General features: G+C 43.8%; 1 protein-coding gene across 1 annotated transcript in view; it reads left to right on the top strand.

The window, feature by feature from the left end:
- LOC141097898 (transmembrane protein 151B) overlaps positions 1-12,352 on the top strand; it is a 37,293-nt gene extending 24,941 nt beyond the window's left edge. The window contains exon 2 of the mRNA XM_073585405.1: positions 10,568-12,352. Coding sequence (XP_073441506.1) covers positions 10,568-12,001 — 1,434 coding nt within the window. The 3' untranslated portion in view covers positions 12,002-12,352. The remainder of the gene's footprint in view (positions 1-10,567) is intronic.
- The last annotated feature ends 5,071 nt before the right edge of the window (positions 12,353-17,423 follow it).

Below are 17,423 nucleotides of genomic sequence, written 5' to 3' on the forward strand. Positions count from 1 at the left end.
GGAAGCCTCGGTGACAGGAGTGGGGCGATGCTGCAATCCTTGGTCTGGAAGGACGGGGTGTCCCGGCAATGCGAGGCCAGAGTGGAGTCCCCACTGTGCACATTGACCCTGTGGTGGGCTTCAGGAAAATGGCGCCGGTGTCCGAACATGCCCATATTTACGTTTTGTCTCAGTGACAAACCGAAATCTCAATCTGCGCATGCACTGCCTGCAGCACTATTTTACTGAAGACCGCTGGGAGATCAGTGTGTGAAGCGGGACTCCGCTCCTGTCTAAGGCCGGTTTCACATTTGCGCTTCAGGGCACAGCGACAGCCTGCGCACGGCCGCCGCTAAGCCCCGCCCCCTGCCGCGCCTCCGGCGGTAGCTCCGCCTCCGGGCGCATGACGCTGCATGCGTCCCCTATCTTTATCACTGAGGACGCATGCCGTGCGCAGTATGCGTTTGGCGGCGCCTGCGTCCTTTTGATGGTGCACCGAGCGCAACCAAATTGCAACAGGTCGGGCACCGTCAAAAGGACGCAGGCGCCGCCAAACGCATACTGCGCACGGCCTGCGTCCTCAGTGATAAAGATAGAGGACGCGCCCAGAGGCGGAGCTACCGCCGGAGGCGCGGTGTGGGGCGGGGCTTAGCGGCGGCCATGCGCAGGCCGTCACTGTGCCCTGAAGCGCAAATGTGAAACCGGCCTTACACTGCCAGGACACCCCTCCTCCCAGCCCAGGGATGGCAGTATCACCCCACTCCTCCTGTTAAATTATGTAAATATGACCTTGCTGCTGTGACTCTACTCCACCGCCGCCACCCCAGTAAGCTAGTCTCAGACTGTAAAGCCCCCGTCACACAAGTTTTGTGATGCAACAGCGATCTCACCAGCGAGATCGCTGTGTGTGACACTTACCAGCGACTAGCCCCCCTGCCGGGTATCGCTGATCGTCCTGGAATGGCCAGGACATTTTTTTTATCGCTGGTCTCCTGCTGGCCAGCACGCATCGCTGCGTGTGGCAGGCGGGAGACCAGGGATCAGCGAGCTGGAGCTGGTAACCAAGGTACACATCGGGTTTGTAAGTGCCGAGCGCTGCTTAGAAACCCGATGTGTACCTTGGTTACCAGCTCCCTGCACTAGCGCGCTGGTAACTAAGGTACACAGTGAGTAGCTAAGCGACGTGCGTCACTTGTTACCCATGTGTCGCTGTCCTGATCGCTGGTGAAGCTTGACAGCTCACCAGCGATCTTGTAGCGACACACCAGCGATCCTAACAAGGTCATATCGTTCTCGGGATCGCTGGTGCATCGCTATGTGTGACGGGGCCCTTAGATGTACCGTGACCCATGATATGCCTGATCCTGATGACAGGTTACATTTTTTTCCCATTTTCCTCCTCTAAACTTGGGGTGCATCTTATGGTCTAGTGCATTTTATCGTCAGAAAAATATGGTAATCCCTTCAGGTTTCCAAAGATGCCAAGCAGAACCAACCCGACCATTCTTCAGGTGCCTTCGGCTCAAGAGACACTCTCTACAAGTTAATGGCAAGACTCAAAAAATGCACTAACATCTTTTAAGTGTTTTGCCTGTGTTTTTTTTCCCTAGAAAATTCACTAGTAGTTTATTCATTGATGACTGGAGTTAACAAAAAAAAGTCCAGAAAACACCAGTAAAAAAGACGCCACAAAACCTGGAAAATGCTAACAAAAATATTGAAAAGATTTTGAAAAATCATTCAGCAAAAGACCCAAAAATGTTAAAAACAAGATATTTGGGGGAAAAAATGGAAGGTTTGCCCACCTGGAAAAGATGTTGCCTGCAGGGTATGCCTGTCATGTACAGTGTAGGAAAGACTAAGTGCAACGCAAAGGGATAGGGAACCCAAGACTAGGGAAGGGGGGAGTGGAGACCACTAGGCAGATCTAACATCACCATGTCTGCCTTAAGCGTCCCTATATAGGTTCCACACCTATATACCCAACCCCAGCCTGACCCTGACGATAAGCCCTGCATAGGGAAGAACATGTTAAGCATCAGGTTCCTGCCACTGCAGAGCAGGAATCCAGAGGCTTACACTCGGCGGTCTCCCATTTTCCTTTGGCCACAGTGGAGCCTGCTCAGCAGACTCATCGGTCCCAGCGCTCTGCCCAGACCAGCAGTGTAGGATCGGTTGCTGCTGCCACCTCTGGTTCAGGTATGACAATGCAGCCTGGCCAGCAGCAAAAGACTCCAGAATCTGTCATTCCGTCGCTCCACTGAGCTTGCTCATGGGACGATTCCCCATTGGGGATTGGGAGTCACATGCTCAGGTCCTCAAGTTCTGATTGGTCCATCAGGGGGATCTGGAAGGTTCCGGCTATAAAAGACTCGCATGGCCACTCGGCCATGCGCTAGTAAAGACTCTAGTTGCTATATGTGTGGATGATGACGGATGCATGTACCTGGTGAATGACTTAAGATTCCCCTCCCTTGGATATTACGCATGTGGTTACGGTGTCAGTATTAGAGTCAGCGGCAGTCAGTGGCTAAGCTATAGGCCACAGTGCTCATCAGTCCACAGGCCTACTATAGGGCACTATTGTACCGCGGCAGTCACTGTCGCTCCGCCGCAGTCAGAACAGGATTAGCACTAGTCAATTCTAACTACCACTGAAGACAGATGGGATACACAAACAAGTGGAACACTTATCTTGAGTAGACTCAGAGCTGACTGCTATAGGTCTAAGCCTCAACAGGGAAATATCACCAGCAACTCCCAGCAGCTGATTTTTTTTCTAGTAATTTGTCCAGAAAAAAAAAATTAAATTGGGATAATAAGGTGGAGTGGTGATTCTACCATTGTCACAAGTGTGGCTGCTTAAGTCACAATCATCAACCACAGCTGTGCTAATTTTGGACCCTTGTATCTGTGACTTTTGCATTCTTCTCACTATTTTGGAATTATCTATAACGTTATCATTGTGTGTCCAGCGCTGATGGATAAAAAAAAAACAACTTAGTTTATCCTACAACATTTGGGGAAATCAAAGGAACGCCAGGAGGCACCATACCAAGTTGGAAACTGTAATATCTAGATACCAGAACATTTTTTTTAATTATTCCATGCTTTCTTTGTGTGACCCAACAATGAAATCTTTAAAGGACTTGAGCACTTTTGGATTTGAAGGAGGCTGACGGACAGGTCCGGTCTTCTGCTCTTCCCATGGCCGTACCTGCCATGATGCAGCCACCTGAACTCCTGACTTCAATGCACACTGACTTCCTGTTCCAAACACACTTCAGTAACAGACTGACTCCCAAAGACCATCTGCCATGACGTCAGGTAGACCTATAAATAATCTCGAGCACCTCACACTCCTACTCCTTAGTGCAGTTTGCCTGGCATCTTTCTCATTGAACTGTCGAAACACTGTTAAATTTTTTTGCCCAATGATTGAGAGGGCTGTGCAGCTATACATAGCTCACAGTGTTATCCCTTCCCAACACTGATCTGTCTGATCAGTGAAGGGCAGGAGAGGATGCACATTATTCAGCTTCCTGCTTATAAATGTTCCTCTTCTATACTTGCCGAGGACAAAGAGGATTCTCTGCTCCAGTTCTGTGCTCATAAATAAATAGGACCCTGTTCATTATTGCATTTGCACCTGCCTTTCATTGAGTTTTTGGTGTTTGCAGCCTTTTTTATTTGACCCAAATTAATCTTTCCATTTGTGCCTTTTTGAAGTCTATTAAAAATACTGTTTGCTTTTTAGTTTGCCAGTTAGTGTGGTTCAGGACTTCCAGATATTTTCACCTGATTCATCATTTACCGACTTTTCAGAAAGTTGAAAAACGTGTTACAAATGTTCTCCAGTCTCTTCCCCTGCAGTGAATGTATGTATACCAGAATTAGTTATTTTTTAGCACTTTGTGCAACATTTTGTGAAATGTGTAATTTCACTATAAAAAGTCTCAAAAGGCTAAGTGCAGACGTTGCAGAAAATTTCTGCTCAAAAACCTGAATCCCTTCCCAGAAACCGCACCTATTTTTCTGTGGCGGTTTTTGCGCGTTTTTTGTGCAGTTTTGATGCGTTTTTTTCCGCAGCGGTTTCAAACCGCATGGAAGAAGCCAAAACCGCGGAAAAATCCGCAAAATTAATTAGCATGCTGCGGTTTTTACCGCGATGCGTTTTTTTCACGGTAAAAAACGCATCAATGTGCACAAAAAATGCAAAATGCATAGAAATGACAGGGAAGCTTATTTTTAGCGGTTTTATAGCAGTTTTATAGTGAAAACCGCGGTAAAAACCGCTAAAAAACACTGTGTGTGACTGTGAACACAGCCTAAAGACAGAAAATAGAACTTTTTGGATTTTGTGGAAATTTCATTAACCCCGTGTGCTATTTTGATGAGTATAAAACACATCAGTGAATACCACAAGATAATAAAAGAATAGTGAGTTAAAATAAAGCAACACAAATGATGAATTGGACCCTAAATCTTCACCTGACTGATCCGCCTTTATTCTCCCCTCCCATGTTAATGAAGCTCTGACGTCTGTATAGTCACTGCTGGCATGCCTTTACAATATGTGTACAATATATTTTGTGCAGTATAGTCATTGCTGGTATACATTTACATCTCTGAACACTGAAATAGCACAGAAAGAGGACTTAAAAATCCTCCAATAATAGAAAAGAGCAAAATGGTTTACCCGTCCAGGCCTCCAGACAAATGCAGGATGCAGTGGACCCATATAATTAAGATGGCAACACAGGTGCAAGAATACCGATAAAACATCCGCTCACAGCCTACCAATACAAGGAGGGGGCGGTTACCTGGTATGTTAATGCACAATAAAAAACTTGTATGCGGCGCTGTTCACACTATGGCCATGCACAGCATCCTGGTTAACAGCCTAGTAGTGACACCCTTCTATTAGCTCAGGCGGGCTGGCCCAGCACTATCAAAATGCGTGCCATGTGAACAGACACCGCAGTTTACAAGACCAAATGGGCCCAACTGCACCCTGAATAAAAAGTGCAAAAAACACATTAAAAAATGTGGAGTATTAGCTGATATTTTGGCCAAAATACGTGAGCCCGTAACCTGCGCCAAAGGTCTCCACGTTTACGGGTACCTAACACTAAATCCTAACACTGAAATAGCACAAAAAGAGGACTAAAAAATCCTCCAATAATAGAAAACAGCAAAAGAGCAAAAAGAGCTAATAGAAGCGTGTCATTACTAGGCTGGCCTGGATGCTGTGCATGGCCATAGTGTATACATTTACATCTCTGGCAAAAATTAAGAGACCACTTCCAAATGTTCAGTTTGTCTGATTTTTCTCTTTATAGGTATATTTTTGAGTAAAATGTAAATTGTTCTTTAAGGCTGTGTGCCCACAGTAGCGTTTTTTAAGCATTTTGGAAGCGTTTTTAAGGGTTAAACCACTTCAAAAACGCTTAAAATAAGCTTCCCATTCATTTTAATGCTTTTTGGCCTTTTTGTGCCAATGGATGCAATTTTTAGCGCTAAGGAAACGCTTAGCGGCTAAAAACCCAGCATGTTCATTAATTTTGCGGCTTAGTCCGTGTTTTTAGGTATTTCCTATGGTCCAAAAGACGCGCTAAAAACGCATCAAAAATGCGCTTTTTTTTAGCAAAAACGCATGGAAAACGCGCAAAAAAAGCACGGAAAAAAACGCGCGTTTTCTGGGAAAGAGTCCGGTTTTGTGTCAAGTTTAAAATGCTACTGTGGGCACATAGCCTTAGTCTACAAACTTATGACAACATGTCTCCGAATTTCCAAGCAATACATTTTGTTGTTTTTGTTCTGAAAAGGAGAAATGGCCAAAATTTAAAAAGCAGAACAGTGATTTCAGACCTCAAATAATGCAAAGAAATCAAGTTCATAATCATTTAGAAACAACAATACTAATGTTATAACTCAGGAAGAGTTCAGAAATCAATATTTTGTGGAATAACCATGATTTTTAAAAACAGCTTTCATGCGTTTTGACATGCTTTCCACCAGTCTTTCACACTGCTTCTGGTGCAAAAATTGTAAGCAGTTCTTCTTTGATTGCTTGTGACTATCCATCATCCTCTTGATTACATTCCAGAGGTTTTCAATGAGGTTCAGGACTGTAAAATGGGCTGCCCATGGTCTCTTAATTTTTGCCAGAGCTGTATCTGTGCAGTATAGTCACTGCCAGTATACATTTATGCGTTCAGTATAGTCACTGCTGGTATACATTTATGTGTGTGATATAGTCACTGCTAGTATATACTTATGTGTGTGCCATAGTCACTGCTGGTTTACATATATTTGTTCAGTATAATCACTGATGGTGTACATTTATGTGTGCGATATAGTCATTGCTGGTATACATATATGTGTGCAATATAGTTCCTGCTGATATACATATATTTGTTCAGTATAGTCACTGATGGTATACATACACTCACTGGCCACTTTATTAGGTACACCATGCTAGTAAGGGGTTGGACCCCCTTTTGCCTTCAGAACTGCCTCAATTCTTCGTGGCAGAGATTCAACAAGGTGCTGGAAGCATTCCTCAGAGATTTTGGACCATATTGACATGATGGCATCACACAGTTGGCGCAGATTTGTCGGCTGCACATCCCTGATGCGAATCTCCCGTTCCACCACATCCCAAAGATGCTCTATTGGATTGAGATCTGGTGACTGAGGAGGCCATTTGAGTACAGTAAACTCATTGTCATGTTCAAGAAACCAATCTGAGATGATTCGAGCTTTATGACATGGCGCATTATCCTGCTGAAAGTAGCCATCAGATGTTGGGTACATTGTGGTCATAAAGGGATGGACATGGTCAGCAACAATACTCAGGTAGGCTGTGGCGTTGCAACGATGCTCAATTGGTACCAAGGGGCCCAAAGAGTGCCCAGAAAAAATTCCCCACACCATGACACCACCACCACCAGCCTGAACCGTTGATACAAGGCAGGATGGATCCATGCTTTCATGTTGATTACGCCAAATTCTGACCCTACCATCCGAATGTCGCAGCAGAAATCGAGACTCATCAGACCAGGCAACGTTTTTCCAATCTTCTACTGTCCAATTTCGATGAGCTTGTGCAAATTGTAGCCTCAGTTTCCTGTTCTTAGCTGAGAGGAGTGGTACCCAGTGTGGTCTTCTGCTGCTGTAGCCCATCTGCCTCAAAGTTCGACGCACTGTGCGTTCAGAGATGCTCTTCTGCCTACCTTGGTTGTAACGGGTGGCAATTTGAGTCACTGTTGCCTTTCTATCAGCTCGAACCAGTCTGCCCATTCTCCTCTGACCTCTGGCATCAACATGGCATTTCCGGCCACAGAACTGCCGCTCACTGGATTTTTTTTCTTTTTCGGACCATTCTCTGTAAACCCTAGAGATGGTTGTGCGTGAAAATCCCAGTAGATCAGCAGTTTCTGAAATTCTCAGACCAGCCCTTCTGGCACCAACAATCATGCCACGTTCAAAGGCACTCAAATCACCTTTCTTCCCCATACTGATGCTCGGTTTGAACTGCAGGAGATTGTCTTGACCATGTCTACATGCCTAAATGCACTGAGTTGCCGCCATGTGATTGGCTGATTAGAAATTAAGTCTTAACACACAGTTGGACAGGTGTACCTAATAAAGTGGCCAGTGAGTGTATATGTGTGCAATATAGTCACTGCTGGTATACATATATTTGTGATATAGTCACTGCTGGTATACATTTTTGTGTGTGATATAGTCACTGCTGGTATACATTTATGTGTGCGGTATAGTCACTGCTGGTATACATATATGTGTGCGGTATAGTCACTGTTGGTATACATATATGTGTGCTGTATAGTCACTACTGGTATACATATATGTGTGTGGTATAGTCACTGCTTGTATACATATATGTGTCCGGTATAGTCACTGCTGGTATACATATATGTGTGCGGTATAGTCACTGCTGGTATAAAAATATGTGTGTGGTATAGTCACTGCTGGTATATATTTATGTGTGTGGTATAGTCACTACTGGTATATATTTGTGTGTGCAGTATAGTCACTGCTGGTATACATATATGTGTGCGGTATAGTCGCTGCTGGTATATAAATATGTGTGTGGTATAGTCACTGCTAGTATATATTTGTGTGCGCAGTATAGTCACTGTTGGTACATATTTGTGTGTGTAGTATAGTCACTTCTGGTATACATATATGTGTGCGGTATAGTCACTGCATTAGAGCCGCAATGGAGGCAGCGGTAGGAGGGCTGAGCTCAGAAATTGTAAGGAGGATTGGTCGGTGGGAGTCGCAACGTTATAGGTCCAATATACGACCTCATGGATACGGGGGTGCCAATCCATCTAGCAAATAGCGTATGTCACTAATTATTCTCTGTTTTGCTAGTTCCAATCATAATCTGGATTCTGGGACATTCTTACGTTTTTTGGGGAGCACGGCGGGCAGACAGATAGGAGACAGGTTAAGCAAGGGAGACGGCGGTAATTAGGTGGCTGGGGTATAGGGGTTTGACATGAGGACGGGTGCTTCACGATTTTTATCGGGCGGTGTACCTTTATGGAGCTCCAGATATAGTAGTCTTACATGTAGGGGGTAATGATCTGGGAACTAGCTTGGGAAAGAGATTAATTAACAACATCAAAAAGGATCTAAGGCAGCAGGAGTGGACGTACCCAAAGATGAAAGTAGTGTGGTCCGACATGGCACCTAGAAAGAATTGATGGCGAGCACGATCAATTAAGCGGATTAACAAGGCCCGTATTAAGGTCAATAAAGAAGTATCAAAATTTGTTGTGCGGAATGGGAGAATGGCCATACGCCATGCGGGGCTAGACTCCACGGAGAAACATTACTGGTTGGCAGACGGGGTGCACCTGAACACAGCGCAGACGGATTTGTGGATATGGGGATTGAGAGAGGGGATATGGAGGGCCGCAGAATTGATGGTTGGTGGGGTCTCGAGCTTTTGATTGGGTCAAGATGCACTTGGTGGGTCATCGAAGCTGATATAAAAATTTGGGAATCTGGGATTCTTGCATTGCAGGGATCCCCTTTATTGGATGGTTACGTGTCCGCGATGGTCTGGTGTAACTTGAGTGATACCCGGCGAAGGAAGTCGGGGTCACACTAGTATGAAATGCGGGGGCACCCGACGATGGAAATCAGGTGTACGGTAATGATGTTTGGGTACCCGACGATGGAAGTCGGGTACAGGTTAACGGTGTGGAGGCAACCTCTTCCCTCGATTCACGGTGCTTCTGAGCCTGGAAAAACGTGGCGGGAAGTAAGGCGGGGAGGGAAGGGGCAATGCCAACGAAATCACCAGACCAGTACCGTGATAGCTTCGAGGTCCCCACCAAGTGTCTATAATTATTAATAAAATTGGCTGCTGTGGCCATTCTTTTCCAAAGAATAATGGTTGTGGCTTGTCCTTTATTTGGGAGAGAGGGGGAGGGAATGCTGGGTAGAGGCGATGGGTGTGGGATGGGGAAGTCACGGGAAGTCGACCTTTCCAGAGTCAAGAATCCACCGGACGAGACACAAAGGTTTGGAGGGAGGCGGGCATGACACTGGCAGGGAGGGAGTGACTGAATGGGGAAATTGGAAATAAAAGGAAAGGGGAGGAACAATGTGGGGTTGGGTAGGAAGTAACATAGGCAGGGGTGGGGGATTGAGGACAAAAAGGATGCAGCAAGGGCGATTGCCCTCTTTAACTGAAGGACGTCCGGGCAGCATAGTATTAATTTGCAGACCAATCATGTAAAACATTCATTTTTACAAAATTATATTAAATTTACAAATCTTAGGGAACATCCATAAAATAAAAAAAGCAAAACAAAGGTATGCCCTATCCATTTTATTAGATGCACAACAGATGCAAATGAAAGCAGGGTGACCCGACTGATTATTATAGGGTCATCCTGGGTTCCATTATACAACAGAATTGAGAATGTAATCAATTGGGGGCCCACTACTTCCACTGGCATAACTTATGCAATAAATCTGTGTGAACGTAGCTTTAATTGTAATCACTTAAAGGAAATCTGTCAGTAGGATCAACCCTCCTAAGCCGTCTATATGAGCATGTAGGTGATAGGGAGCTGAATGAAATGATACCTTGATATCTGTTATCTGATGTTTTATTCCAAAGAAATCCAAGTTTTTCTTATATGTAATTGAGCTGTTAAGCTCTATGGGCCAATCATAGATCGCCCTGAGAATCTGCCTCCAGAGTTTATTTTACATGAGACATGTAATAATTGACAGTCTTCTCTCCTTATCTACATATCTCACACTGGTAACACTCCCATTCCTCTGCTTAAAATCTGCATTAAATCCACACAAAATCCACATAAAAACGCACGGATTTTGACCTGTGCATTCTGCCAAGAGATGCAGAATCCGCTCAGGAAATTCCTGAGCCCAATCCGCAACATGTGCACATACCCTTAGACTACTGTTTACTCTTATATATATTTTTTTTTACCTGTATGCTATTGTATGGACATTTCAATGGTCTGTTTTCATTTGTCCCTCTCCTCTCTTTTTTTCTTTTTACCACTTGCAGCAACGTCCTGAGAAGCAGTCATTGAGTGCCTCCATGTGTCGGGACTCCCACTGGAAATGTCTCCTTCTGTCCATGCTTATGCTTGTTTGCCTTTGTGCCGTCACCTGGTGCCAGGTCACAAGTGTTACTAAACTCAGTTTCGACAGCTCACTAAAGGGAAGGTCTATGATCTACCATGGCAGTCCTTGCTCAGATGGGTATGTTTATATTCCCTTGGCCTTCCTAGCAATGCTCTACGTGGTCTACCTGGTGGAATGCTGGCACTGTCACGCCAGAAGTGAACTTCAGCATAAAGCTGATGTTAGCAGTGTTCACGATCAGATACAACGTATGCGCCAAGCCACACCATGCATCTGGTGGAAAGCCATTAGCTACCACTTTGTTAGACGCACCAGACAAGTCACTCGCTACCGCCATGGTGATGCCTATACAACTACTCAGGTCTACCACGAGCGGGTTAACACTCATGTGGCTGAAGCAGAGTTTGAATACACACACTGTGGGATAAAAGACATTTCCAAAGAGTTGTTAGACCTGGATCGGCATCCAGCCACCAAATTAAAGTTCACCAAGTGCTTCAGCTTTGCCAACCTGGAGTCAGAAAACTCATATCTCACACAACGTGCCAGGTTCTTCACGGAGATTGAAGGCCTAGATGACTATATGGAAGCAAGGGAAGGAATGCAATTAAAAAATGTGGACTTTAAAGAATTGGTAATTGCCTATGTGAACCTAGAACAACTACCATGGTACGTTTCGCACTATGCTTTCTGGGCAGCTGCCTTGCTCATGTTGTCATGGCCATTAAGGGTTTTTATTGAATATAGGACTGCTCATGTTCATTACCACATTGAGAAACTCTTAGGGATGGAGTACACACCACAAGCCGTGCCGGAGGAGCCTATATACCGATTCAGAATGCCACGGGTCAGCACACTGGACAGTACAGAACTGGAATGGCACATTTGCACCAACCGTCAACTGATTCCAAGCTACTCCGAGGCGGTGCTGATGGACCTCACAGATGCGTCACTATGCAATGGCTACTCTGCTTGCAGTTACAGTGGTGTTTTGCGTGGATGTGAAGACTGCAATAGGGCATCCAGCAGTTCATCAATCTTCTCTCGCCATGCTATGCACAGTTGTAGTGGAGGGCGATCTCACCTTTCTCTCAGCACCAGCCGCTTCTCTCTATGCCAGCTACATGGATCTCACAGGACAGGACTTTGGAGGAGCCGTAGCAGTAGTTTAGCAGAGCGTGTTTGTCAAGATGATCGTTGCTACTCTTATTCTAGCCAACTGGCAGTTAACGAAAATCCACCCACTTACCACGATGCTCGTTTTTTCCCTGTGCTCATTGTACATCGTCAGGAAGGATGCAGAACCAGACACTTCTGTATACATCGCTCTTCTTGCATGGAAACCTCCTTGTGAAAATATCTGCAAAGGTTTTAGAGTGGCCATGCACATTAGACTGTCAGACAAACCTAATGATGTCCTCTATATAAGGGGTCCCTTACCACATATGGCTCATGGCTGTCTGCCACCTTGTTGCATTAGCTCCAGGTCTAGCAAACAGATAAAGACAAGGTCTCCAGTTGGTGACATTTCTGAGTGGTCCTGCACAGAAGAGAAGATCTGGGTATAATTGGCCTATTACCCCCATGACAAATATAACGTTTTAAGGTGTAGAAAGTATAATGCCAGTTAGAGGGTTGCTCAAAGCTAGATGCGATGGTATTCTTGCATCAAGCACTGTGTCCACACTGAGCAGGGCAAGGTGGGAACCCCTAGAAATAAGTATACTGCTTGTAAGGGAGAATGGCACATTGTCTCTGAGTGATTTCTACCAGGAATCTTTAATTGTCATTATACTAGTAATGATGGGCACTCAGTATCACTACTGTGGGTGGGTGGGGTAGGATGTCACTGCTTAGAGGGCTCTAGATGTGGCTGACAACCATCTCTCAGAGCTGAATGTGGCTCTTAATGTCGGAAAGGTTGTGGACCACTTTTGTAGATGGTCAGACGCTTGAGAATTTCATGTTTGGTTGACGTTTGTTCAGACCATACAGGAAAAAAAATTGGATTGGGCATATTGAAATTTAACATGCCCTATCCTTTTTTCTCCAGGTAAATAAGCAGGTGTCCCACAGTTACTTACTGCCCTCTTCCCGTTCAGAAATTATGCCTGCATGGACAAATAAAGCATTCATCTGCATGGGGAGGTCTGAAAGAATAGCTTGCCCGGCTGACAGCTACTGAATGTAAACGTGCACTTTTAAGGGTTCCCTAGACATGAGATTGTTGGCTATTTAATGTGTTTGGGTGGCGTGAGGGGAAGTCCTGACCGTGACAGGGGAGGTATCTGGCATCTGAGTATTTCCCTCTACCTATTTACATATACACTCAGAATGTATATGGGGGGGTTCAAAAAAAATAATGGATAGCTTGTTCAGCCGAAACCTATGGTCACACACAATAGATGGCCAGTAGATAACTGTCAGCCGAAAAATCGTTCTACTGACAGCCATCTCAGACGACTCCCCCAAATACATAAACGCTCGTTCGGCCGAGTGCTCCTATGTTTTCTATAAGAAAACGCCAACTGACACAACGACCGGTGACTTATCTCAGGGCAAACAATGCAATAGGCAGTCCGAAATTGGACATGTCTGATCAATATCTCTCCCAAACATCAGTCAGCCGTAATCCCCATCCCAAATACACATTAGTCCATAAGTGTATAGTGAGCATACATTTTTTTAATCTTGCTTAATTAAATGTATGTCTTTGGGACTAAAATTAATTTTGGTAATTCATTTCATTGATAAATTTTGCACCATTTGGCATCTATAGGCTCTTTAATGTCCTGCACATTCAAGTTCGATGTAGTCTGTGGCCGTAAATCAGCTGGAAGGAGCTCATAAAAGACAGATAAGAGCTTTAGAAACTCTCCATTTGAATCATTAGAAGGAGCTCACTGATGTATTCTCCGTTAACCCATTCTGCAGCCAGCAATACAGTGCAATACTGAGGCTATACAAGGCAAATAGTGCAACATTTTTAATGAAATCCAATTCCAAAACTACATGGACTTAAGTAAAAAAAAAAAAGTTCCCCAAAAGTAGACATTACCTTATCTGTAGATCCTTTTAAAGGGTCCCATACAGACTAATGTTGGTTGAACTTGTTGATATCATCAACTTCAGCTGACTGTCTAATGTGTATGGGGGTACTGGACGACTGATGGTCGGGAGAGATGTTGATCACCAATTTCCCATTTCGGGCTGCATATCGCATTGTTTTCCCTGAGATTACCCACTGGCCGATGTGCCAGTCTGGTATCTTATCTCCAGGAGTGCCAGTCAAACAAGCGCTTCTGTGTATGGAAGAGTCAGCTTAGATGACTGTCATCTGAACGATCGGCTGAAACATCACTCAGCCGACAGTCATCGCTAGTGTATGGAAATAAGCTGTGTCTGCCGGTCGTTTGTATGTGAATATCTCATGTCTATGGCCAACTTTACTGGTTAAATTCCACTCCAAATAATAGACCTTTAAAAATATGGAGGGAAAAAATGTTCACAATTATTTATAGAATGTGCAACATTATACAAAAAGTACATGAAAACCATTAAGTAAAGGAGGACCTAAACCAAGTAGGATATGCACTTTACCAAATTTCTTGAACGTGGGCAGATGTTTGTCTTGGATGATGGTCATTATATATCTATAGGAAGAACATATCAGATTGTGTAACATTATTTTGATACTGTTTTTAGCCTCTAACAAACAAAATGCAATAATTAGGAGTTGATGTTAGAGAATTAGCAAACCACATATATTAGCAAGGAATATCGGAGAGATAGAGCTATCTGGGATATCCTTTCATATGGTGGTTCAAAAGTTCCTAAAGAATCCAGATAGAAGACAACAAGATGTGTCTTAATAAACATTTCAACTACTAATTTTACTGGGATAAATGTTTTAAAATTGTGAATTGTATAAAATAGGATTTCCCAAATTTATAACAAACAATGGGACGTAAATACCTAAGTAGACAATGAAACTTCTATCTTGTAAAAAATGAAAGATTTCTGAAGGACGAGAAAAATGCACAGAAGAGAAGTGAATGTCGATTACTTGATTATTCCCTACTTATAGCTGTAAAGCTCCTTGCCTTACAAAGTATCAGAGAAAATATATTTCTAAGATCTGGCCGGCTTTTCCCAGCACCACTCCAGGTAATTGATGGGTCTTTCCCTATGTGTACACATGGAAGAGACCTGTCAATCCACTAGAGTGGGTTGGATCTGGACTAGTCTCATCTCTCCCTATCATCTGTTTGAATCTTTAAACTCTGAAATTCCGAAACGTTTGAGAGAAAAACATACCTAGTTGCATTCGTGCTGCCAGACTTTGGTTTATGCTGCCCATGGTATCATGAAGGTTCCTTGATACACTTAAAAAAATATATTGCCTTTTGATTGAATATTTAATTTTGTTCCAAAAATCATTTACTTCCATTATGTATAGAATGAGAAAATATAACTATACTACCATATAAATACTGGCCACAATTCATTAGGATTGACAATTTTCTTGATCATCTTGTGGAAGGGTGTGGTGGAGCACGAGGTGCCAAATTTTTCGTGTTGAACTGGACACAGGATGTAATAAGGGGCTAAAACGGAATAAAACTTTTTTTTTTACTTTTGCTTTGCTAATTTTTCTGCAACAGAAATCAAAGTATTTAACACCTAGTGAGTTAATATTTTTTTCAATCCAAACTGATGTTATCAGACCGCTTTCACTAGGGTCATGTACTTCTACCCCCTGTATGATGCTAACCTATCATGAGCAGGCAGTAACACCCAATAAAAAGAAGAACATGCCCTTCCCCCCAAGTCTTAGAGCAGGTTTCTCAGTGTGTGAGATGTAAGGATACATCTCTGACCTCCTGGTCTAATGTCCTGCACAACTTATTGCAGGTGAAAGGTGGTGGGAGTGGAAGTGCAGCTGAGTTTAGGTGTGTCACATTACAAACCTGCTTATCAACTCTCTTCCTCTCATAGCACAATTACCTTTGCTGTACTGCACCTCCATCTACACAACCTGTCTGGAGATGAGATTTCAAAGTATCAGTATCACACTTTTATCTGTTGTGCTTAATATGTAATCGCTCTGTGGTGATATCAGGGTTGTTATGACATCTCACACAGGAGCAATCCAAAATAGGCAGGCTTCTCCTGTGTGAGATGCAGTGACAGATCTGATCTCACTGCAGAGCGATTACAAGTTGTTTGAGCACAGCAGGCATAACTATAATGATTGACATACACAGTGATCAAGAGAACTGACAGAAGGTTTTGTAAAGTGACACAACTAAACTTGGCTGTGCTGCCCTCTCCTCCTCACTGACTCATGCAGAAAGTTAGACCAGGAGATCATGGCTGTATCCTTACATCTCACACACTGAGAAATCATCCCAAAGTTATGGTGGAGGTGTATCCGTCTTTCCTTTGCATGTTGCTGCCTGCTTAAGATTGGTCAGCATCATACAGGGAGTACACCTTCCAGTGTAAACTATCTGATAACACCCATTGAACTCCAAGGCTATGTGCACACGTTCGGAAATGCTGTGGAAATTTCCGCAACATTTCCGCAACTACTGCCGCAGGTAAAACGCATGCAAAATTCACATGCGTTTTCCCGCTAAACACAAGCGTTTTGCAAGCGTATTTAGCTTGCAGAATGCTTGCGCTTTCCAAGAGATTTGAAGCATCACTTGGAAAGGTGATTGACAGGTTGGTCACACTTGTCAAGCATACTGCTTGACAAGTGTGGCCAACTTTTTACTATTGATGCTGCCTATGCGGTATCAATAGTAAAAGATAAGATGTTAAAAATAATAAAAAAAATAAAAAATATGGTTATTCTCACCTTCCGACGGCCCCCGAACTCCTCAGCTGTGCTCCTGGCATTTTCCGGTCCCAGTGATGCTTTGCGTGATAGACCTTTGTGACGTCACCTCAGGTGATTCGCGCAAAGCATCACTGGGACTGGAAGATGCCGGCAGCGTGGTAGGAGGCGGGAAGGACTCCGGAGGGTGAGTATATACCGATTTTTTATTTTTACTCTATTTTTTACAGGATTATGGTACCCAGGGCATGGAGTAGTGTCTCCTCTCCTCCAGACCCTGTGTACCATTTGCACATGAAGTGCTCACTTTACGCATGGTGGGTATAGCCACATGCGTAAAGTGAGCGTTTCAATGCAATCCTATGGGTGAAGAATCGCCGGGAAATAAGAATTAAGGAAACCTTGTGACTAAGAATAAGGGTTTAAAAATCAATACTTCCAGCCGTTGCAACACCAGGAAGGAAGATGGTGATCTGCGCTGCTGGTGCTATAATTCCAGTAAAAATCCAGAAGACTGTGAAGGATGGTCAGTATGGTTATTAATCTCAGTGAGTTTCAAAGTTAGCAAACTTCTTCCCCAGGAAAAGCACAATCACAGAGGAAGAAGTTTGCTAACTTCGAAATGTGTTGAGGTTAAACACCACACTGACCATCCTCTACACCGTCTTCTGGATTTTTATAGGAATTACAGTACCAGACGATCAACAGCTTCCTTCCACCACTTCTGTGATTTAAATTATGATAAATTAGTCAGGCTGTGCCTGCGCCCATCTCGGCTAAACTCTGCCCAAATCCCCCCAAAAAATTTGTGGATAGGTGAAGACTAACATAAAAATGTAAAAAATTGCAAAATGTCTTCTCAACTACAAAATTGTGCAAAAAATTTTGCAAATTTCAAACCGTTTTACTCTAGAATTCTGGTGATCAGAGA

Source organism: Dendrobates tinctorius, unplaced genomic scaffold (genome assembly GCF_039654945.1).
Source record: "Dendrobates tinctorius isolate UK_male_01 unplaced genomic scaffold, ASM3965494v1 ptg000010l, whole genome shotgun sequence".
Lineage (NCBI taxonomy): Eukaryota > Metazoa > Chordata > Amphibia > Anura > Dendrobatidae > Dendrobates > Dendrobates tinctorius.